Source organism: Monocercomonoides exilis, assembly GCF_001643675.1.
Source record: "Monocercomonoides exilis strain PA203 chromosome Unknown scaffold18-1597598, whole genome shotgun sequence".
NCBI lineage: Eukaryota > Preaxostyla > Oxymonadida > Polymastigidae > Monocercomonoides > Monocercomonoides exilis.
The window spans coordinates 110985-135616 of NW_027150563.1; the positions used below are offsets into that span (position 1 = coordinate 110985).

General features: G+C 38.3%; 5 protein-coding genes across 5 annotated transcripts; all 5 read left to right on the forward strand.

Moving 5' to 3' along the window:
* Positions 1-352: 352 nt before the first annotated feature.
* MONOS_6731 (uncharacterized protein) lies at positions 353-1501 on the forward strand (the record flags this gene model as incomplete). Its single annotated transcript, XM_067876986.1, has 1 exon — positions 353-1501. The coding sequence occupies one exon, from the start codon at positions 353-355 to the stop codon at positions 1499-1501; it is 1149 nt and encodes a 382-aa protein (XP_067728697.1).
* A 1939-nt stretch (positions 1502-3440) lies between these two features.
* MONOS_17458 (uncharacterized protein) lies at positions 3441-4908 on the forward strand (the record flags this gene model as incomplete). Its single annotated transcript, XM_067870380.1, has 4 exons — positions 3441-3510; positions 3569-4071; positions 4144-4822; positions 4886-4908. 4 exons carry the CDS (start codon positions 3441-3443, stop codon positions 4906-4908), a joined length of 1275 nt encoding a protein of 424 aa, XP_067728698.1.
* Positions 4909-5686: 778 nt separating this feature from the next.
* Positions 5687-6967, forward strand: MONOS_6730 (uncharacterized protein; the record flags this gene model as incomplete). The annotated part of the gene is made up of 1 exon (XM_067876985.1): positions 5687-6967. The coding sequence occupies one exon, from the start codon at positions 5687-5689 to the stop codon at positions 6965-6967; it is 1281 nt and encodes a 426-aa protein (XP_067728699.1).
* An 897-nt stretch (positions 6968-7864) lies between these two features.
* MONOS_6729p2 (uncharacterized protein) lies at positions 7865-21351 on the forward strand (the record flags this gene model as incomplete). Its single annotated transcript, XM_067876983.1, has 1 exon — positions 7865-21351. The coding sequence occupies one exon, from the start codon at positions 7865-7867 to the stop codon at positions 21254-21256; it is 13392 nt and encodes a 4463-aa protein (XP_067728700.1). The 3' UTR covers positions 21257-21351.
* MONOS_6729p1 (uncharacterized protein) lies at positions 21349-24185 on the forward strand. Its single transcript, XM_067876982.1, has one exon. The coding sequence runs from the start codon at positions 21412-21414 to the stop codon at positions 23014-23016; it is 1605 nt and encodes a 534-aa protein (XP_067728701.1). The 5' UTR covers positions 21349-21411; the 3' UTR covers positions 23017-24185.
* The last annotated feature ends 447 nt before the right edge of the window (positions 24186-24632 follow it).

A 24632-nucleotide genomic window follows, 5' to 3' on the forward strand; every position in this document is an offset into this window, starting at 1 on the left:
AATCGAAGAAGACACAGAAATCTCCTAACATTGAAGAAAAAGAAGAAGGAGAAGGAGAAGAAGGAAGGAATTCGCTGAATGGAAAAGGAAGTGCCACTTGTGATTTGTTTGGTCAAGAGCATTCTTCGAAGCTGCAGAAGAATCCAAAAGATAGGAAAGTTGACAATTCCAAAAAAGATGGGATGAAACAGACAAGAAGGGAAGGCAATATCGAAGATGAATTGGTTGCTGAGCTGAATGATGGTTCAACAGAAGAAGAAGAAGAAGATGATGATGAAAGGGTTGGAGAAGAGAAAGAGATTGAGAAGTTTTTTCCTTGTGAAAATGAGAAGAAATTCAAGACGAAAATGAAATGCAACATGAGACATCAGAAAACGAGGAAGAATTTCGAGGGGAAGATGAAACAGACAGAACAAAAGAAGAAGAAGAAGAAGAAGAAGAATTCCAAGAGGGAAAACCAAAGTCAGCTGAAAAGAAGACATTTCTGTTTGGGTTTGACAGCCAGTCTGGAGGAAGGATGGCATTTGACGACAGACTGGAAGAGGAAAGAAGATGGAAAGAGGAGAAAGACAGGCTGGATGAGGCAGACATGAGTGAAGCAACAGACATTTCACAGAAACAACAGAGACAGGGAGATTTGGATGAAAAGACAAGAATTCGTCAACATTCCAGCATATTTGAATCCAGAAAGAGGCAAAAAGCACCTGAAGACAGAGCCTTTGACAGAAACTCTGTGTTTTTGACATCGTATTCGCGACTTGCCTCAGCTTCGTCTGGCCTTGCCATTCCATCAGCATCTGAGAATGGCAGAGGAAAGGAAGGGAGAAGAACAGACAGTCAGTTCAATAGAGATGATATCAATCATTTTTCATCATCATCATCAGTTTCTTCTTCTTCTCTCCAATCTCCCCATCTGCACAAAACACACGCCTCCCCTCGCTCTTCGTTGCTTTCAGTTGAAGACCCAATTCTGTCCATGACTCTGCCTTCGCATTCTGGAAGTGAGCTTCTTCGGATGAAAGAGAAGCAACAACAAACAGCTGGCTCTTCCTCCACTTCATCTTCTCCCTCCTCTTCCTCTTTCAACAGCTCTTCCATTTCGCCTCTCGAAGAAGATGCCTTTTTCAGAGCAGTCAAACATCACCCTCCTCCAGCTGATCTTTTCTTTCACTCGCAAAGAAAGAAACACAACATTAATTCTTTTCTTTTGCTTTTCTGTTCACTGCCAGAACAGCCGTCGGGACAGACAACGAATATCTGCAAATGGGGTGTGCAGGGAAGCAGTGTATCTGATGGGAGCGACACACCCAATGTTGCAGGAGTTTGCGATTATGGATGTGGCGGAGATACAGGATGTGAAGCCACTGTGTGTTCTGTCTGGGATGGAAGTGTATTTTGTTTGGGAAGAGTGTGGCAATTCGATGAACGAGATGCTTATGAAGTTCATAGGCATCCAGTCGATGGCGCTGCCTCAACTGAAATGGGAATGTTGAAGCGATGATTGAGGAGATTGTGAAAATGGAGATGTGAATGGAAATGAAGAGGAGGGGATGGAAGGGCTGATGGAGATGAAGGTTGCAGAGAAGGATGAGAAGAAGGGATGTTGTGGCAGCAGAGGATGAAAGAGTGCAGGAAATGGGGCGATTGAGGAGGAAGGGGGAGAATAAGAGGAAAGAGGGAGAAAGTGAAAGTGAATGAGGCAGCCAGCTGTTGTTGATACTGGGAGAGGGAACATAAATGAGCAGTGCATCAAAAATGATCACTTCAAACAAATCAACAGCTGCTCAAATGCCAACAAAGGCAGTTTTGGTGGTGGAAGGCAATTTATTCAGACAATTGGGTTGACAGAGAGAGAGAGAGAAGAAAGGCAAGAATGAAACACAATTTTTTGTGGAGCTGCATTGTTATCTTTGCTCTCTGAAGCATTTCCTGTGCTGTCTCTTGAGAAGACTTCTCCTCCTTATTCTCCTTCTCCTTCACTTTATTGTGATTGAAATGACGATGATGAAGGAGAATTGTTTGATTCAATCCAATGAAATATGTATTAATCTCCTTTTTCTTCCTCTTTTTCTTCTTTTAGTGTTCAAAGACTCTGAAATGTGTGTGTGAGGTGGATGACAGCATTCTGTGGAGCATGGTGATAGTAGATGCTTCTCTGTGTGCGATGGATGTGCATATGTTGCAACTCAAAGCACATATGTTGATCAATCAATTTCCACTATCGATCTGGATATTAATGGAGAAAGGGATGTGCTGTGGGATTCTGTTCGGACAGCAATTTGTGTGGCTGGCGGGAGAGAGGAAGGAGAAGAAACGAAAATTCAGATGAGCAGAAGTTTAAGTCAGTGAAAAATATCCTTTTTTGTTTTATCTTCGCAGCAATTGAGATGGCAATGGATGCAAATAGGAAAGAACAGAACTTCATTCCATTTTGATTTGATTTGTTGTTGTTGTTGTTGTTGTTGGATTGAGAGGAATAATGAATGATGAACAGACATGCCAGCTTTCCTTTTCACTCATTCGATCGGAAATTCACTTGTCAGATTTATTTGATCCACCAAAGCATCATCCATGTTTCCTTTTCTCATCCAAGTTGCCAAAGTCAACTTCTCCATCTTCCTCTCTCCATTTCATTTCACCCGAAATCAAATGCATTTTCTTTTCAAAAAGTGATTGAAAAGAGTCACAAAAAAGGAGTGAGCATCAGCATCTGCTGCCCACTCCGCCAAACAAAGAACTTGGCTGCCTCATTTTTGGAACTGATGAACAGCAACTTTCACCAAACGATCTCTTTCTTGATGTTTGATGTTGTCTGTGCAAGCTGTGCATTTTGTCTTGGACCTTTTCCATCAAGCCCAATTTGATTATTTGAAAGGTTTCATATTCTTTTGTGATTCAGCACACTCCTTGAGCCATCCAGAAACAGATGCAAGCAATGAAAATATTTTCAAAAAAAATAAAAGAAAAAAGAAAAAGAAAAAAGATAGAAAGAAAAAGAAAAAGAAAAGAAAAGAAACTAATTATTCAAGCTTTTGTGCAGTGTTATTATTTTTTTCTTCAATTTCAAAACAACAAATCCACTCCATTCCAGAATTAAGATTGTTCACTGTTTTCAGTTTGAAATACTTTCTGTATTTCTGATTTGGAAATTGTTGCTCCATGAAGCATTGCGAATCAAAAGTTGTTTTCCATTTCATGATTTTGAGTAATTATATGTTCGATCAAAAAGAAACAAAAGATTGGCATATCTTGGCTGCCACTGCCAAGTCAAGTTTTTTCTTTGCCGTTTCCATTTCTTGACTAGTTTTTGTGTGGTGAAGCAATTGGGATTAACAAAATATCGTTTTGATTTTGCGAGATAACCAACAAAGTTTGTGGTTTTCGATTATTGTGTGGATTGATGAGCCGTATTAAATTGAACACTTTCAACAATTAAAAGAATGAGATCAAGCACTTGTAAAAGAATTGATAACGGACATGTGAAGAAGACATTCCGAAAGAAGTTTACAAGTTCGAAAGTATTTAATTTTTGATATTTGAAATGTAATATTTATTGATGATTTTATAGAGATGCTAGGTGAACTTGAATGCTGCGACAAATCAAAAAAGAAGCAAATAATCGAAGAAATGAACGAATTGCTTGGTAAAATGGATAAAGAAGAATTTGAATCGACCTTCAATGAAGATCTATTCGATGATGTGGACTCCATGATTGAAGAAAAGAATCTGTCCAATGGAATCGCAGCTATGCTGTTGAAGGAGATTGGATATCAAAAAAATTTGAGAATTTCTTCGAATGCTTCTTTTAAATATTCCGTGCTGAAACTAACGCTTGAAGAGATAATTACGAAGGAAGAAAGAAAATGCAAAGAAAAATACGGATGGCTTGTTGTTGATATTTGCGAATGTTATCTTCTTCTGCGCAATGACTATCATTATTTGCCCGAAGAAACAGTGTCTGTTTGTGTGCCTTGCCTTCTTGAAGTAGCAATGAACAAAGATAGAAGCGAAAAAACGCAAAAGAAAGTGGAACTTGCTCTGATGGCTTTAGGCAACGTAGGGCATTTAGTGGTATTAAGATTTTTGAATAATTTTTGAATAATTTATAATATCATTAATTGAATGTTGAATTTTTTGCAAAAGAAAATAGAGAGAGCACTTTATTTGAAAGAGATTACAGAAATCATCAAATATCACCAAGAGCATCGAAATCTGACTCATCTGGCATACCAATCAGCGTGGAATTTTTTGATAGATAGATTATGCAATGCAAAAAGTTTGGAAACATTGATTTCGAAAAAACTGAATTTTGCGAGAGAGGCAATACAAGAACTGGAAGAGATGTCAAAGCGCGTGGATTGGAGGGTCGAAGGGAAAACGGAAGAAGACGGAAAAATAAAAGAAGTGCAGATCATTTTGAAATGGATTTATACCATTAATGCGTTTTTTGTGTTTTTTAAAACGTGGAAAGAGGAATATGTAGAATTGTTTCACTTGCTTGTCGAGATGTGCAGATCATCACGGACATTTAAGCAAGGAATAACAGAAAAGTTTATAATCCTTTTTCAGATAACAGCACATATGGATGCTGTTAGTGTTTACGCTTTGCTGAAGTGTGGAGCATATGATCAGATTTCAGAAGAAATTCGGCTGCCAACAATGGAAGACGAAATTGCACAAAAATGCTTAGAGGGCTTTTCGGATCTTTCGAAAAGGATGAAAGGAAAAATGACCAATGAAGTTGACGAAATGAAAATAAAGGAGATCAAACGAGAAATGTTTGATAGGCTTGAAGAAGAAGGTCATGAAGATATGATCACAAGTTTTCATCCAATAATTCCTTTTCTTTTTAAAAAATATCTAACTGAATTTTCAATAAATTTAGCAGATTATTTTGTGAATGTTTGAATCCACGGAGCATTTTTATCTCAACTTTTCTTTTATAGGGAAATTTTTTAAAAAAACAAAAGCATTTCATTTCTTTATTTATCTTTTTGTTCGCAATTCCAAAAATAAAAAAGTTGAAGAAAACATTTTATAACATGATTATTTTTTATTGAAAAAATAAAGGAATGTTTTGTTTGATTTCAAAAAGGATCATCCATCGTTAAAAATTCTTACCCATATTAAAATAGTTAATTAATATTTTTGTTTTTTAAATGATTGCAAAGGATACATAAAAGAAAATTCGTGTGCAATTGAATTTCTTTACATGCATTGAAAATTGTATTCAATCAAGTACCTTCGTTTATCTGTTTTTCGATGTTCCAAATGATCCTTCTGTAGAATTACGAACAGTTACTTTTTCAAAACTTTTTAGCTCTCAAGTTTTTTTTTAATGTCTTTCTACGATAAGTTTCAATATCATCAAAGATATGTTCCTTCGTCTCATCAGCAATTCATTCCTTCATCAATTCTACAGCCTCAGGATTCGATAATTCAACCTTTCAGAGACATTATGCCAAATTCACAATCACTTCCCAACCCCTTTATGTCCAATCAATTTTCATCAATTCATGCTGCTGCTTTTTCAGGTTCTCATCAATCACATGAAGTTCCTCAACAATTGCCTTCACAATCTCAATCTCCTTTGCACGCATTATCGCAATTTATTTTATCATCTCCTTCATTTTCTTTATTCGTCAATTCTCTCCAAATAGATTTGAGAACCTCTCAACAACAAGAAATGCAATTAGAACGAGTTAGAGAAATGTGTAACGAATTAGATACGAATGATGATGCGACTTCATCTTTCACTTCATCATCGATGTCACAAGGAAATACATCGTCATTTAATGGGAGAGATATGCAGCATACGAGCCTTATGAAACCAGATTCTTCGATGTTCTCCTCTGTTTTTATAGGACTGTTTCAGCCTGTACCAATCTTTTGCATACCAAATCGTCTAAGATCTTATATTCCTCATCTAATTGCAGATGCTCCTTCTCTTGCTGGAGCTGCATATTCTCCTTTAACATCAATTCCAATGCAGCCCGATCGTTTTGCTCCCTCAACGGTGATATCTGCTGCATCATCAACTGATCAATATCGATGTCCAACCTCTAATCAATCATCATCCCAGAACGATCAGCTGTACCAACTCTTCCCTCCTTCTGAAATCGAATCGATGCAAAACGCTGCAATGGCGGACCTTTCCCACGTATCATCGTCCGAACTTACGCTTCTTGCGCTTTTGCCTCCGTCATCGCTTCCGCAACACATCAAAGACATTCTTGGATTATCTTCTTCTCCATATCTATCTTCAGACTCATTTTATCAGCCATCTGATGCACAGCAATCAACTATGGACTCTTCCTTTGCATCTTCTTCTTCTTCTTCTTCCCCATCCTCTTCCTCTTCCTCAATCTCTTCATCATCATCGTCACCATCTTCCTCATCGGCTCATCCAACATCCCTTGCAGATGCATACGACGACCCCTTTCGCTCTGAAAATTCGCCTTTGATTGACAGCGACGGGATGTTACAGGGGTTTCAGGGGATTCCTTCTGCTGCTTCTGCTGCTATTGGAGGAGGCGGAGGCGGAGGAGGAGGAGGGGAAGGGCCATTGCTCCGCCAGGCTTCGTTCCCAGAGATGCAATGGGGAGATGAAGAGCAGATCTGCTTTGATGTCGACCACCACCGCATGTACTGTGTGGTCAATGAGATGAACATGAAGCTGTCTCTCCGGTCGATCTTGAATGCCCTCCAGCTCTCGCTCGATTCGTTCACTCATTCCCTCCGCTCGAGAATAGAGCAGCCACTCCAGTTCCCTTCGTATTCCTCTTCCGATGCCTCAACTATTCCATTGATTTTGCAGTCCTCTTCAACAGCTGCCTCAACTCCTTCTCCTTTACCTCCAAATCCTTCTAGAAAAGAGCCTTTACCAATGTCTTACAACGAAACTTATTTCCAAAACGACGAATTACCTTCTGAAAGCGAAGCAAGACAGGGTGAATCGCCTTCCTAAAGATTGAACACTTCACCAAAACCTCTTTCATTTCAACTTTTATTCTTTAAAATTATGATGGATTTTTTGATCAGTCAATTTAATTTTTGCTCATTATTTTCATTAGTTCGGTTCGATACGAGTTAAAAGTGGAGCTAAACCCTGGAATTTTTACAAAATCGTTTAACTTCTAAAGTTAACGCAAATCATGAGGGATTCTTTTGCGCATTTGTGTTCGAAGAGTCAGAAGTGTTGTTGAGCCGTGAAGCACCGTTATACGAAAAACTACGAATTGTAAAGCAATCTTCATTAATACCTCTATTTGACAAAAATAAAAATAAAAATAAAATACCTTTCAAAAGCCTCTTTCGTGGATATTTTTCATTTGATGGAAAAGAATCGATATCACATTTCAAGGCTAGGCTCCTTCAGAATTTATTTACATCTGACATTGGTCGAAGATTTTGGAGACGTCATAATTCAACTCCTTTACCTGTTTCATCATCGTTTCATCCCCAACTTCCAGATTATTTTTCTCGAGCTGTTTATACCGTCAAATTACAAAAAGGATGTATTAATCAGGATAGAAAGCAACAAAAATGCCCTATAGACGTTGAAAAATTATCAGAAATTATTCCTTCACCACAAGAACCAGAATTATTTGATGTTTCTGAGACATTTGAGGAAGAAATAGATTGGAGTGGTTCATCGCAGCAGACGCGAGCCCAAACCCCGAGCGAACTTTTATATTACCCGACACATTCTGGAGCAAAACTGACAACCCACGATTTTCCATTACTTGCATGCTCCTTAAAGAAGAGTGATATTCAAACAGATTTATCAAAGATAACTAATTCTGACAATGAATCCTCAATAAATTTTCTAACTCAGCCAACCGCCCCAGACGAACATGCCTTGATGTCTTCACTTTATGCTGAGCTGAAGCGTCAATACGAAGATGCATTCGATGATAGAAGTAGTAGAAACAACAACAGAAAAGGCTCCTCTTTCTCAAATTACCTCAAATTTCCATACGGTTCTTCAGAGATGCAGATGAGTAGCTTTATTAATAGCAGCAGAAAAGAAGGAGGAGAAGGAGATGATGATGGCTTTGATGAAGACTATAGCGAGAGTAGCAGCGAGAGCACAACTGAAGCCTCTATGGAATCATTCTCAATAAAGAGTGCTCGAATAAATACTTCGAACTATGCTCCAAATGGTTTTTCATTTGGATCGTCTCTTTTCCCTGAAGACAACACAAACAGAACAAAAGATGCCAATTTATGTGAAGAACGACGAAAACACAAGAAAAATGCACAAAGGAAATGGAAATCTGCTTTTGTTCCTGTAATTCTCTTTCTTGTTCCAGCAAAATTACATCTGTACATTCAAATGCCTTCACGGCTGTCTATTCAAAAAGGAAAATTTTCATCATCATCACTATCATTTCCACTATCATCAAATAATAATAATAATAATCATTCATCACTTTCCTCTCCATTCTCCACTTCCTTCTCATCCACCAACCAGCCCCGCCTCCTCGCTGTCCTCACCCAAGGCAGGCGTCTTGTCGCGCAAATCGCCTCCCCTCTGAGTGTGCGTGTGGTTCTCCTGCTCTCCCAGCTCCTCCTTCCCTTCAGCACCGCCCTGCAGCGCGTGCAGGCGGCTGCCCTGCGGACTGAGCGGGTGACGGTGTTTCTGCCAGACACCGCGCTGTTCATGCCGATTGTGTCTGACCAGCTGGGCGTGTGCGACGTGTGGGTCCCGCAGCACGTGAGGGAGGCTGTGATAAGGATGGGGCAGGAGCAGAGGAGAGGATGTGGAGGAGGAGAGGGAGGAAGAAGTGGAGGAGGAAGTGGAGGAGAAGAAAGGGAAGGGAATGGGATGGATGGGAAGAATAGGACGGAAGGGAGAGATGGAGAAAAACAGAAGAACAAACCGTCATTTGCAAGGCAGATACAGCTGAGGCTTTCAGATGTTGAGTATTTCAGATATCAGGCAGTGTTTTTGGTGCATTTGCTGCAGCATTCGGTTGCTCATTTGTGGTCAAAGAATCAAATGACATCAGCTTTTCAATCACTTTTCCAACATTCAAATCCAACGAAACTTCGTTTTCTTATTCGTCTTTTGAAATCGTGCTATATTCCATCAAAATATAATTTTTATCATCAACACTTTCTCCCACTTCTTTCGTCTTCTGTTCGTTCGTCTCCGCTCTTCATTTCTGAGTGGCAGATGCAAAAAGAAGAGTTTCTGTGCAGCCTCCGCGTCCTCATTGCATTGCTTACTCAGACAGACACAAAAGATTCATCAAACAACTCAGAAATGAAGGATCTTAGCTCAAATGCACTTTCAAATACGAATTCGAATTTTAATTTGAATTTCAATTCGAATTCCTTCGAAGCAAACAAAAACAAGCCATTTTTCGATCAGTTTTCACAGCCATCTGCTCCAAAGGCATTCAGAACAGCTGCCCACTTAACAGAACACCCGTCTTCCTATCAGACACGACGCCTCAGCAGACGATGGATGAGAAGGGCACCTTCACGTGCCTCTGTCAAATCATACGACTCAAATGCAAACTTCTCTTTTGTGTCTAATTCTTCCTCTGATTCAGCTTCTTTAGCATCCTATTCTCCCAACCTTTCCTTCTACCCGCGCTCGCCTTCCCGCAGCTCCCTCTATTCCTGCTCCACCGGCAGCTCTGAACTCTCCTCAGTGAAATACTCCCTCCTCTCTGATGAACAGTCCTTCCTCTCTCAATCGCCGTTCCCCACTCGCTCTGCCTCTCCCACGTGTTCTGTGCACTCTGCTGTCTCCATCCGCAGCAGCTGCACAAACAACAGCAGTGTCACTCCTTCACAGTCTTCTTCACTGTGTCCTGAAGATGATCCGTTCTTTGTGAGCGACTTGGAGCTGTTGAGGACAGCTGAGCTCGACATCACAGAAGACGGGGACACTCGTTTTGACAGGCCTCCGGAGACATTCTTTGGAAGTGCGAATCGAATGGCAGTGGCTAATCAGCTTGCAAATTCGAGTATGAATGCTTCGTCGTCTCAATTGCTATTACCTGCAAATAGGTTGCAACAACAGCAGCAAGAAAACAGGCGAAATGGAACAAACAGCAGACAATTGTCTCGATCGCCATCTCAGCAAACACTGGACAGCAGAAGGAGCATTCCACAATTTGGAGGAAAGCATTCTTCTTCTGCATTTACGAATGAAGGCAGCAAAGAAGGAGAAATGGAGAGCATTGATGGATCAGCGCGTTACACAAAGGCAGAATTTGAAGGGCATCTGAACAAGCAGCAAAGAAGAGCGGTGCAAAAAGCTCAAAAAGCAAATGAGTTTCTCACTCAAATGCTGAGCCATGCAACAACACTCAAGCAGAAGCGGCGGATTGGAAGAGCTTTGTATCACTCGCTCAGCAGAGTACAGAAGTATTTGCTGTTTTGTCGGCATCATGGCGAAGGCTGTCAGGGACATAGTCAAACGGCATGGGAGCATTTGTGGCCGCGCTGCCGGGAGAAGCTGGAGAGATGGATAAGAAGAAGTATGAAGAACTTCAGTTCGAATGGAGAAAGAAGAGAGAGAAATGAAAGAGAGCAGGAAAATATGGATGGGAGCAGATCGCATCGGTCGTTGAGTCCAGCTGCATTTTGGTTGAATGCAAAACAACAGCATCAGCAACAAAACATGGCAAATTATCACAGAAGAAAAAGAGATGGAAGAGAATCAAACGAAAGCATCAGCCTCGCCAGTGAAGAAGTACAGTCACTTGTCGATGTTAGAGTCAGAAGCAACAAAGCTTCTTCATCATCACAAATGGATGAAACGATGTCTTTGGCTCATGAACTGCCATTTCATCGGGATGGGAGGTCGAAACAAGGCAGGCACATTCATTTGTCTCCTAATTATTCTCCTCAGCAACTGCCTCATGTTTCACGCCCTTCTTCTGCAGACAGGAGAAGGACGAGGTCAATGCGAGGAGCAGAACAAGAAAGAGTTCTGTACAAAAGGAGAAAGAGCATTCATTCATTCACAAACAATGCGATGATGTGGAATGAGCAGAAGAAGCAGAAGCAGAACCAACAGTTTTCAATCGAAGAAGACAGGGACGAGTGGAGAAGACGTGACAACAGCTACAACGATGGAGCATTCAGCTACAGCGATGCAGATGAAACAGAAACACTTGCAACATCGCTGACAGCACTCACCATCCAAACAGGAGATCAACAGCGCAGATTTCGTGTGCCTTCGCTTGATGGAGACAGCGAGAGCAACTGTGGATCAGTTAGAGACAATGAAATGATCTCGTTTGGAATGCTGAAGAAGAGGATGAAGTGGTTAAACAAGATGGATGGAGAGGAAGAACAACAGCCAAAAATGATGAAAAAGGATGAAGTACAACAGATGGATGTGGGAGGTGTTGTGAATCAGTTTGGAGGGGCTGAACAGATGACGATGAATGGAGAAGGAGGAAATAGAAGAGGGGAAGGAGAAGGAGAAGGAAGAAAAGGAATGAAGAGTGAAAGAGTTGCAGGACCACAAAATGAAATGATAATGTATGAGATGGGGATGGAATGGAATAACTACAACGAGGTTGTTGAGGATGAGGACGAGGAAGAAGAAGCGATGGGACAAGAACAGATTGAGCTTCCAGAAGCAGCGTGGGACGACGATGCAATGCCTCCTCCGCTTCATCCACCTGATTTCATGTCGAATGACCTGCCTTCTTCTCTGGGAAGCCAATCTCCTTCTCCACTTCCTCTGTTTCCGCCAGAGGTGTTTCCTTCAGATAGAATGCAACAACAGCCACAACAAGAACAGAAACAACAAGAGCAGAAGCAAGTGCAACAAATACAACAAATGCAACAAATGCAGCAGATTCAATCAAATTATCCATTTCAATCAAGCCAATCAAACCAATTGAATCAATCACAGATGAATTATTCACCTTTTCATTCATATGCACACACAAAATCACCAACTTTTTCGTTCAGTCTGCCTCCATCTTCTGCAGCTGCGTTGGCAGCCGAAGAGAGGAAGAAAAAAGACGGGAAAATGACAACAGGAAAAGTGAAGAAATCTTCAATGAAGATGAATGCGTTGAAGGAGATTCATTCAGTGAAGACACTTGTGGATGCTTTGATGCCTTTTGAGAGAAAAATGCTGGATGGAAAAGATGAAGTGTATAATCATTCGAAAAATATTGCTTCTTCTTCTTCCTCTTCCTCTTCCTCTTCCACTTCTGTATCTTCCTTTTCATATGTTTCTTCTTCTTCTTCTATAAGTTCTTTTCCTTCATCATCTTTCTCAAACACAAATCAAACCCCAAATTCAAGTATTTCAAATCCAACAGCTTCTTCTGACTCCACGAAAAATTCTATTTCATCTTTTCATTCAAAATCTGTTTTCAATCAACTTGAAACACGTGAAGAAGGAATAAGTTATCTGAATGAATTGTTCTCAAACAACAATCAAACAACAGAAAATAACAGAAGAATCGAAAAGGAAATGCAAAATGATCAGAATTTTAATCATAACAGTGAAATAAGAGCTGAAGAAATATCAAAAGAAGAAGAAGAAACAGAAGAATTAGAAGAAGAAGAAGAAGAAAACAATGATTTAGCTGAAATGATGCTGAGTTTTGAGGAAGTTGAGAGTGAGGCTGACACCTTTGGTACGACACTGCAGATTATGTTTCCTGATCTGTCATTTGATACAAATGCTGCTCAAACAAAAAGTCAACAGAAATTTTCTTCTTCCTCTTCCTCCTCTTTTTGTTCTCCTTCTTCTTCAACCTCTTCCTCTCCTTCCTCTTTCCCTTCCTCATCTTCCTCATCCGAAACATCTCAACATGATTTTCAATTATTTATCCACCGTTCTATTGACAATCTCATCGAAAGCTGCTGCCAAACAATAAAAACCCCTCTTTTTGCCTCGTTGCACTCAAAATGTGAAGAAACTCTTCATTCAGATACAATTCAGCAGGAATATGAATCAGGAAAACAAGCAATGAAAACAGATTTTTCTTCAGTTAATTCGTCTTGTTGTCCTTCATCATCATCGACTTCTTCTTCTTCTTCTTCTTCTTCTTCTTCCTCTCCTTCATCCACAAATAACTCCTTCTTTGATATCTCTCATATTGTCCCGTGCAATTCTGGGTGTGAGCCTCTTTCGATTGTTGAGATGGATGGCATATTCATCCAAGTCATATGGCACAACTCACACCATCGTTACTTCCCTTTCTCATGTGAGTCAAACGGAAATGAAGAAAGAGAAGAAAGAGAAGGAGAAGAAGATATAAAAGAAGAGAAAGAAGAAGAAGGCGAAATTTTAATGAAAAAGGAAAATTCATGCCATATTGAAGATGTTGATTCTTTGTGTTCTTCTTCTTCTTCTTCTTCTTCTTCATTTCCACAAAATGATAACAAAACGAACCAACAATCAAATTCGACGATTATTTCAAAAGAACAACAGAAATATCTTCAATTTCTTAGCAAATATCTTCCTTTTATCAACATTTTGAAATCGCTTGCAAATTCTTCTTCTTCTTCAATCAACAAAGTAATTAAAACTTTTCAAAACATTTTTCATCATCTTCCCCAATTTCATTCTCTTCTTTTTTCTTCTTCTTCCTCTTCTTCCTCTTTCTCTTCTCCTCATCTTCCTCCTCTTCCTCCTCTTCCTCTTCCCTCTCCCACTTTCCTTTCCCCCAATCTTCCCCTCATCTCCCTCTCCTTCAATGATTATTTCATCTCCAATCTCTTTTGCCTCTCTTCCTTCCAACACTCCATCCTGCCCCACCAAACCCGCTCTGCTTTGCTCGAATCTCTTCGTATTCCTCTTTTCCCCCTCCCCTTTTCACACAGAAAACTTTCTCCTTCTTTCGTTTTGGCCACAAAAAGACTCATTTGCGAGCGTTGTTTCAGTGCTGGCTTTCGAACAGGAATGTTCTTTGATGCCGAAGAATACGAAGTGTTTGTGAGAATCGCTGCGAAATCGTATGGATCGAAGGAGAGTTTGTGTTCGCGCTTTGGAGAGGAATGGGAGAGAGGAGAAGGAGAAGAGGAGGAGGAGGATGAGGGAGAAGGAGAAGAGAGAGAAGGAGAGGGAGAAGGAGAAGAAGACAATGAATGGGGAGGAAGAAGCCAAACTGACTGGAAAACAGGGAGATTTCTGAAAAGCAGCCAGAAAGAGAGGATGGAAGAGGACGAGATGGAAGATTGGACAAAGAATTATCGAGGCGATGGGCAAAGCGAAGGAAGAAGTGTGTTTTCGAATTGGGAGAAGATGCATCCCTATCAGAATGAGAAGTACTCAGCTGTTGTGAAGACAGTTGTGCAGTGTGTGGGAGTGAATGAGTGGAGAGGAAGAGGAAAGAAAAGAGGAGGAGAAAGAGGAGAAAGAGGAGAAGAAGAAGATTGTATGCAACAGAATAACAATATGCATTCAAGTGCGACTTCATCATCAAGTCTTTCTCCTTCATTGCCATTACAAGCATCATCTTCCTCTTCTTCCTCCTCCTCCCCTCATCCTTCCACTCTCTTTCTCAATGTCGAATCAGATGGAAGAGTAAGCCAAACATATGTCCCTTCTTCTCTTTCTTCTCAAAATGGCTTGATTGTTGTGGGTGACTTGCATGGCAACTTAACAGCACTTCTGAGTGTTCTGGAAGTTGTTGATCGATTTCTGCTGACAGATGAATTAGAAGATGAGTGGGAGATGAATGAAAAATGTAATCCTTTGTGTTCTTCTTCTCTTTCTCCTCCTTCATCTTCTTCCTTCTCCCCCGAAATACCAACCAACAACCCCCAAACCTCCCCTTCCTCTTCCTCTTTACCTTCCCCTTCCCCCTCATTCCCTCGTCTCCCTCGTCTCCCCCACTCTTCTGTAGTCTTTCTGGGTGATTATATCGACAGAGGTGTACATTCACTCGAAGTGATTGTTCTTCTTCTGATGTATCGGATGATGTGTCCCAGCCGCATTTTCCTGCTGAGAGGCAATCACGAGGCAATGAGGCCGGGAATGAATGCAGAACTGGCAGAGGTGGTGAAGATGTACAAAGAGTGCTATAATTCTGAGGGTGATGGAGGTTGTGGTGGCGGTGGTTCTGATTATTATTCTGGTTCTAATTATTCTTCTAATAATTCTACTTATTCTTCTAGTTATTCCTCTTGTTATTCCTCTCCTTCTTCATTTTCTCCTTCTCCTTCTTCTCTTTCTTCTTATTCCTCCTTAGCCATCGCCTCATTCAATCAACCCAACACTGCTTTTTCTCTTCATAGGTGCTTTTTCGACATGTGTGTCACAACAAGCGAAAGAAAAGGCAACTGGCAAGCTTTTCAGCCAAATTCCAATCAATTCCAAGAGAGAGAAAGAGAAGAAAGAGAACGGATGAAGATTAGAAGAAGAGAAATCGAGTTATATTTGTTGACGGTTGATTTGTTTCGTTATTTGCCTTTGTCTACCATTGTTACTCTGCAATCAGCCACAAAACATGTTGTTCCAATGAAATTTCATGCAAACGCTCAAAAATCAAGTGTTGAAACAACTTCTCCTCCTCCTCCTTCTTCCTATTTTTCTTCTCTTCCTCCTCTTCTTTCTTCTTTCTCCTCATCCTCTTCTTGTTTTCTTCCATTCTTTTCGAAAAAATGTCTTCTTTCTCCAAACACCTCTTCATTTGTGGAGGCGGTTGAATCATCTTCTATTCTCTCTGATGAGTCGGTCAGAAGAATTGACTCAGATTCTGCTCAATTTGATGGATTGAGCGTGCAATCACCTCTTTCTTCTTCTTCTTCTTCTGTTGCTTCTGTTACTTCTTCAAATACTTCTTCTTCTTCTTCTTTTCTCTCCCCTTCTTCTCCTTCTCCTTCCTCTTCATCGTCCTCTTCTTCCTCCTCTTCCTCCTCCTCCTCTTCTTCCTCCTCCTCCTCTTCCTCCTCCTCCTCCTCTTCCTCCTCCTCCTCCTCTTCTTCTTCTTTTCCTTCAAATTTCATTTCGAACACTTCAAATTTCTCCCTTTCGCCTTCAACTTCTGTTTATCCATCTCATTCTGCAATTCATTCTTCTCTTCATATCACCTCTTCCCCTAATTGTTCTTCCTCTTCCTCTTCTTCTCCTTCTCTTTCTTCCTTTCCCTCTCAAATTCATCCATTAGACAAGAAAAATGAGCTTTTTTCTCCTTTTTCTGGTGTTTTTCCATTTGAAAAGCAGACTTTCATTCGAAAAAGGCAAAAAATTGACAGAAATTTGATTAATCACAAAAAAATAAAGAAGAAACAAAGAAAATATTCATCATCATCATCTTCTTCTTCATTTTATATGAATCAAAATCATCATCAGCATCTTCATCGACATCTTCCACGTAAATTTGTCAGAGCTCATAAGAAATCAAATTATTCTTCGATTTCATCATCATCATCTTCTTCTTCTTCCTCTTCTTCTCTTTTAAATTCCAAAGATGATATTTGCGTAAATTCTTCCTTTTTCTCAGAAAAAGTAAAGAGATTGCATTCTGAAGTGTTTTCTTCAAACAACAGAAAAATTCATTTTCTTCCTCAAAAAATGAAAATTTTGAAAGAAAAACCGAAATTTCAAACAGAAAAAACAATTTTTTCTGATTTTTCTGCTTTTTCTTCTTCAAATTCGATGAAAAAAACGGAATCATTAGACGAATCAGAGCAATTTAGCAACAAATCAACATTTAACATTGATAATTCTCCTTCTCCTCCTCCTCCTCCTTCATCTTTTGCCTCTTCTTCATCAAATTCTTCTTCTTATTCCTCCTCCTCCTCTTCTTCTTTTGATCCCATAAATTCACAAAGAATTGCAAAAAATGTGTTTTTAGCTTCAATTCGTGTGTTTCCCTGCTGTTTCAGTTCAATCTGCTCTCATTTCATTCAACAAGATAAACATTCATCTTCTTCTTCATCGTCATCTTCTTCTTTCTCTTCTATTAATTCTTCTTCAAATTCTTCTTCATCATCATCAAATTCATCATCAAATATATCTTCTTCTCCTTCTTCTTCTTCTTCTTCTTCTTCTTCTTCTTCTTCTTCTCCTCCTCCTCCTCCTCCTCCTCCTCCTCCTCCTCCTTCTTCTTCTTCTTCTTCTTCTTCTTCTTCTTCTTCTCTTTCTTCTTCAACAAACTTCTTTTCTTCTCATTTCAGAAAGCGCTGTCGATGTTATGTGTGTGGAACAATTAGAGCCATTTTGAATGCTTCTTCTCAAAAAGATAGAAAATTCATCTTTAAATCAGTTCAAAAGGGGGAAGAAGAAGAGGAAGAGGAAGAAGAAGAAGAGAAAATGGATGAAATGAGAAAGGAAGAAGAAGGAAATGAAAAAAGAGAAAGAGAAGAAGAAAGAGAAGAGGAAGAAGAAGAAGAAGAAGAATTGAATGATAATTGTGCCAGCAATGTTGTCAATGAAGATTGTGTGTTTGTTGACTGCCACAGATGCCATTTGTGTGGCGAATGTTCTATTCATCCGCCTCTCATCTATTCTGATTCTTCTCTTTCTCTTTCTTCTTCTTCTTCCTCTTCTTCTTCCTTTTCTCCATCAATCTCTTCATCGTTTGCTTCTTCTCCTTCTCCTTCTTCTCTTTCTTCTCTATCAACATCTTCTTCTCCTTCTTCTTTCCCCTCTTCCTTTTCCTTATCTTCTTCTCCTCCCTTATGCTGCCCTTGCCCTTGCCACCTCCAAAATTCCTCTCGTCTTCTCAATTGCTTCGTTTCTGATTCTGTTTCTCTTCTTCTTTCTTTGCAACATCCTTCTCTTTCTCATATTTATTCAAGTCTTCCTCTTCTTCCTCTTCCTCATTCTTCTCTTTCTCCTTCCTCTCCTTCTCTTCCTTCTTGTTCTCAATCTCCTTCTCTTCATCTTTCTCCTTCTCTTTCTCCTTCTCTTTCTTCTCCAATCATTTTCAACCCTTCTTCACCCGTCAATAATCCAACCTCTTCTTCCATCTTTTCATCTTCTTCTCCTTCTTCTCCTTCTTCTCCTTCTTCTCCTTCTTCTTCTTCAAATTCTCTTCTTTGTTCTCATTTTTCAAATTTTCAAAGATTTTCTAGTTTTCCTTGTCTGTCTTCTTCAAATGAAGGACATTTTTCTGTTGTTAATGCGTCATCAGGGATATGGTTGTGTGAAAGAAACATAAATGAATTATGTTCAATCAACAAAAAAAGAGGAAAAGAAGAAGAGAACAAGAAAAACAAGAATAGCAAGAATAACAAGAATAACAAGAATAACAAGAATAACAAGAATAACAAGAATAACAAGAATAACAAGAAAAATAAGAAAAATAAGATAAAATCAAGAATAAATCAGAAAAACAAGAATTTGAAGAATTTTGAGGGTTTAAAGAGTTTTGAGAATTATAAAAAGAAAAATAGGATAAAACATGGAGATATTTGGAATGAACATGGGAGAAGGAAAAGATGGTTAATGGAAGATGAAGAAAAGAACATGAAGAATAATTTATTTGAAGAAAGCAAAAAACATAAAGAAGAAGAAGAAGAAGAAGAAGAAGAAGAAGAAGAAGAAAATGAAAGCGAAGGAAACAGTTCAAATGGAGAAGAGAGTGAAGATTCTGTGATTCATTTGAGAAGGAATGAGAAGGAAGAAGAAAGAGGAGGGGAAGAAAGAAGCGAAGAAGAAGAAGAAGGAGAAGATGATGATGATGAAAGTTATTGCTTGGAAGATGATTCGTGTGAAAATTCAGAATTGTCAAACAGACAAGAAGAGGAAGAGGAAGAAGAAGGAGAAGAAGAAGAAGAAGGAGAAACGGAGGAAGAAGAGGAAGAAGAAGATAGAAATTCATATTTGAGTTTGAGCTATAGAAACAATACAGATGGTCCTTCATTAATCGACAACAAATTGTCATCATCATCATCTTCTTCTTTCTCCTCCTCTTCCTCTTCCTCTTCCTCTCCCTCCCCCTCCCCCTCTTCTTTCCTCCATCCAACAGATTCTTCTATTTATTCGTCTAATCCTCATCTGTGTCAGCATTTCCAGACACTCACACCAACAAGAAATGGAATGAAAAATCATCTTTCAAATGAAAATGAGCAAATTGGAAATTCAAATAGACTAAATTCTTCTTCTTCAATGAATTCTTCATCTTCTCCTTCTCCTTCTCCTTCTTCTCAATCTCCTTCTCTATCATCATCTTCTCCCTCCTCTTTCTCCTCTTCTTTTGCTTCTTCTCCTCCTCCTCCTCCTTATCCTCCTCCTCCTCCTTCTTCTTCTTCTTCATATCTTTGCACAGAAAGCAATCATCCATCAAATATTTCATCTTTCTCTTTTATTTCTACATCTCGTTGCTTTCTCTCTCTTTGTTCTCTTCTTCCTCTCCAAAATTCACAGATTTTCGCTGCTCCTTCACCTTTTCGCCCTCTTTTCTTGCTTTTCTGTGATAATTCTGTATTTTGTGGAGAACTTTCATTGAATTCTTCTTCTTCTTCATATTCTTCATCAAATTCCTCTTCTTCTTTATCTTCTTCTTCTTCTTCACCTTCTCCTTCTCCTTCTCCTTCTTCTCCCTCTTCTTCTCCCTCTTCTTCATTCACTCATCATTTCCTCTCTATCAATTCTGAGAGAAGAATCGTTCTTCTTCACGGCGGAATCCCACAAAACGATTTTTTCTCTGATTTTTCTCAATTTTACCCTTCAAATTCTTCGAATTCATCATCATCATCATCTTCTTCTTCTTCTTCTTCTTCTTCTCTTCCTTCTTACAAACAAACTTCAAATAAACCAAAAGAATTGCAAAAATTCAACAATTTCAATGAAATCAATAAAAACAATCGAATCAATAGAATCAAACAATTCTTTGTGTATGATGATATTTCACCATTTGAGCAGTTGATGTCACTTATGCCTCCAACAGACACAGAAATGGAAATTTTTGAAGAGAAATGGAAGCAAATGAAGAAGAATATGATGAGAAGAAGAAGAAGAAGAAGAGGAAGAGGAAGAGGAATAGAAGGAGAGGAAGAAGGGAATTATTTGGAGAATGATTATTATAATTGTGGAGAAAGGGAAAAAGAAGAAGAAGAAGAGAAAGAGGAAGAGAAAAATGTGAAATGGAAGAGGGTTGTCGATGTTTTAGCGCCATGTTATCCAAATATCCTTCATTATTCATCATTTTTTCCTTCTTCCTTATCTTCTTCTCTTCCTTCTTCTTCTTCTGTTCCTTCATCTCTTTCTCTTCCTCCTCCTTCTTTTATTCTTCTTCCCTCTCTTTCCCTCTCTTCATCCCACCTTCGCTCCCTTCTCTTCTCCATTCTCTGGAGTGATCCATTCATCTTCTCTTCTTCCTCTTCTTCTTCTTCTTCCTCATCATCATCATCTTCTTCTTCTTCTTCCTCTTCCTCTTCCTCACGCCCTTCCTTCTCCCCCTCCCAATCCCTCCATTTTTGCCATTCCAACCGCATCAATCTGATTGTGAGGGGACACGAAGTGGCAGACAAGGGACTCGTTCTGTCGCATTCAGAGAGAGTGGCAACGGTATTCTCTTCATTCAACTACGAGGGCATGGACAACACTGCTGGGGTGGTGGTGATGTCGTTTGAAGAGGAAGAGGAAGGAGGAGGGGGAGAAGAGGGAGGAGGAGGAGAGGAAAGGGAAGGAGAAAGAGAAAGAGGAGAGAGAGAGGAAAGAGAAGAAGAAGAAGAAGATATTGGGTTAATGCCGTTATCTTTGTTATCAATGCCTTCTTCTTCTGCTGCTGCTTATTCTTCTTCAATAAATTCGATATTTTCTTCCAATTTCCTTCAAAATCTCAGTTTTGTCTCAAAAATCTCTTCATTTTTGCTCCATTCGAACTTATTTGACATAATTGACACAAAACTTGACTGGATTCATTCAATTTCAAACGCCATTGGCGAAAGAAATGAACTGAAACAGCTGCTTTCTGAGCGAATTCCGACTTCTCTTTCGAATAAAACACCTTCTCCAATGAATAACAGCCTTATTCAACATTCTTCTCCTTCTGTTGATATGACTGATGAATTGGATGAGAAGAAGAAATTGTGTGGATCTGGGGGTAAAAGGGGGATAACTGCTGACGATGTGATTGTGTTGGGAAAGATGGGAATGGATGGTGTCCTGGATGTACCTTTGGGCTTGGCAAGAAATGGGAAAGATTTAGATAGAATTTCGAGTTTTAAGTATGATTACATTCCGTTTTTCACAATCAGATTAATTCGTTTGGGTCCACTATCTGCAATGACGCAGACGAATGATCAGTCTTATTTTATGTTTTTTGAATCTATTTTTTCGTCATTAACCAAATGTTTTAAATGATATGAATGATTTAATTTTTTTTCATTTTCAGATCTTCAAGAACCAAAATATTTTCGAAATCTTATTTTGGAAGTTCAAAATTCAACTGTTTTACAGATTTACCAAATTTTTTCAACTGTGAAATTTTTATTTATTTTTGAGGATAATAAAGTGCAATGCAAAGTGATATGAATTCTGCATTGTACACACAGCAAGGAGAAGATTCATTCAACGAACAGGAAGATTTCTTTTCTCCAATTTATCTTCAGAACTTTCCTTCTTCTGAATATGATCAAAAAGACTCAAGTCAAATTGGTTCTTTTATATGTTCAGAAAAGGGTTTTTCATCGCTTGGATCTTCGCCAGATTCAGTTATATACATTGATCCATCTCCAAACTTTTTGTGTTCTGCAACTTCAAAATCTGCAATAAATGCAAAACTTGCATGGGAAATTCAAAGGCCATTATTTTTTGAAGAAAGACTGAACACAACAACAGTCAGAAAAGCTGGAAAAGTTGTGTTTTACATCGCCCAATGCTGTTTATTGAGAAGTTCTTTATCTTCATCGAGGAAGAAAGCTAACATCATAAGTTGCCGAGCATGCAAAACACATCCTTTACGTCAGATTTGCATGTTCCTCCCACATACAAGAATTATTTTAGGAAATCCAAGAAATAGTGAAGCAATGTTTGCACATGAAATTTATAAGGTTCTTCGAGCTTTTCAAAAAGACATTTACATTCGCGAATGTGAACTTGTAAATGGGCTTATATTATTTGAAAGAGTTGGACTTACTCATTGCTGCTGCTTAGGGAAACGTGTGGATAGGGTTTGGATCATTACAGTTCTTGTTGTGTGCTTGTTGCTTGGTTACAAAAGTTGCGTTGACAGGCCATTACCCAAAGGAACTGTAAGCGATCTATTTTTATTGGGAATTGATGAATTGAGAGAGTTAGAAACGGTTATATTGGATTATTTGTGTTGGGATGTATCAGTCAGTATATCTGAATATGTGAACCTTCTAAAGAGAGTTCATAATGAGAATGAAAAAGAAATCATCAATGAAGAAAAACAAACTGGAAACGCTAACAAAGTTGTTCGCACTCATAAGCGAACTCAAAAGTTCGTTGAAGCATACGGTACATCTCCGATTCGCGCTTCATTTGCCTCAATGCGGTCAAAGAGAATTTCCTCAAGACATGGAAGGGAATCTGCCTCTTCATCATCGTCGTATTATTCTTATTCTTCTTATTCTTCACCATCAGACAGAGATTGTGCTCTATTATCTGATGTTTATGAGCGACGATCGCCATTCCATTTTGTTCATTCTCCTGGATGCGTTAATTCTAGCGAGAAAGATAAATTTTCAGAAAAGAATTGCATCAACGGAAATGAGGAATGTGAATGCAATGATCGTTTGCGTTCTGATCGAGGTTCATTCTGCGATAAAAATACTCAGTCTTTTCTATCGGGAAAAGTGAACTCAAATTCGATTAGTTCCGAGAAGGGACACTTGGGTGAGAACTGTTATTTAAATGATTCTCCATTCAATTCTTTTGATGAACAATTTGAAACAGGAGTGAAAGGGGAGAAAACGGCAAAATGTGCAACAGATAGAGATCGAAAAGCCGGTTATTGCTTAGCAGAACCACAAAACCTGGAGAATTCTTGTTTGAGCGGAAAAGGAAAATGGAAACTCGAAGGGAAGATGGAAGGAAAAGAAAGAGCTGGGGGAAAATCGAAAGGAAAAGGCAAAGGAAAAGATACGTCAAATGGCTAAAAAGAAAAGTAACGAAATGAAATTCAAGAATTTATTGATTATTTCGAAAAAAATACTGTTGAAATACATAATAACATTACATGTTATTGAGATGAATGAAAAGGATTCGCATAGATGAAATATTAAACAATTACTGCTTGAGCAGTAAGGTGAAATTTATGAATGATGCGAAATATTCAAAAAAAAAAAAATATTTGGAAATCTGTTCTAATTAATTCATTTAACGAATTCTTTCAAACTAATGACATGATGGCTTAAAAAGCGAAAGATAGAATTTGTGAAAAGAACAATTTCTGAAACAACTTTTTATTTGAATTGGGAAAAAAAGAAGCAGATTGATGATATTGGTGCATTTTATTCTTTAAAGGAGCATAAAAGAGGAATGATGAAAGGAATAATTTTTAAAGCATGAGATCATATCACCACCCATGCGTGTATCATGTGAGTATTATTCATATTTTTATTTTCCAATTTTTCTGATGCAAATATCATAATTATGGTTGTAATTTGTTAACTTTTATTTTTATATGAGTTTATTTTGAATTGTGAAGAGATGAAGATTTTATTATTATTTTATTGTTTAGTTTTATTCATTTTTTTTTTCCCATTAATTTGTGCCTTTTTTGCATTTCTGGAAAATTTTTTTGTCCTCATTGGTTTGTTTATTTTGATTAACGTTGTGCCAATTTGGCTTGATTGATGTTTTCTTCGAGTAGAATGTCTTTGGTTGCTTTGATGAATGCAGCAAATTAGCCATGTTGCATGATTTATCAACTGCCAGAGAATTGTTTTGTGAATGATTTGAATTTCTGATATTTTTATTTTTGAATATTTGCATAATAAAAAAATTTGGCATTTTGTACGTTAGTGATATGATACAATTTCTTGTTTTGACAATTTGGCATCGTTTTTTTAATTCAGAAAATCTTTAATTTTTTGTTTTGTTTTATTTTTTTTTTTTAGAAAATATTGCGAATGAGTTTTCGTCTGCTATTGTAGATGAAATGTGAATTTAAATTTTTATTCACGGTACAAAGTTGATTAAAGTGAAGTTAATGATTATTTGCATAAGCAATGTATTTTCAAATAAGCGCACTTCGTTTGAAAAAGCTTAACCTCATTTAAGATCCTGATTTTTTTGAAGAAACATTATCTTACACAATATTGCATTTTTTTTTTTTTTTTTTTTTTTTTTTAACTCTTCTTTTCTTTTCTGATTAATAATTGAAAATTTTCGTAAAACGGATTTTAAAATTTCGTTTCAATATAAAACCGTTTCGTAAAAAAGTCAACACAGACATTGTGCATTGTAGTTTTTTGAAACAATTTAGTTTGAATTAAATTTTGAAATTTATTCTTTCAAGTGTTGATCGAGTGTTTCAACACAAAAAGTAAATATTGCCACTTTTTTCAAGTTTTTGTCAACAAGAATTATTCTCCTTGAGATATTTTATTCTCAAAAGAAAAGTAATTTTTCAATCAAGCAAAAGTTCAATTCCAACAAGGAAGCATGACACTATTGAAAAACAAGCTTTGAAACATTTCCAAAAGACATTTTCCTGACCTTTAATGGAGTTCATTAAGCCTTTGCGACAGACCGACATTTTCCAAAGTGT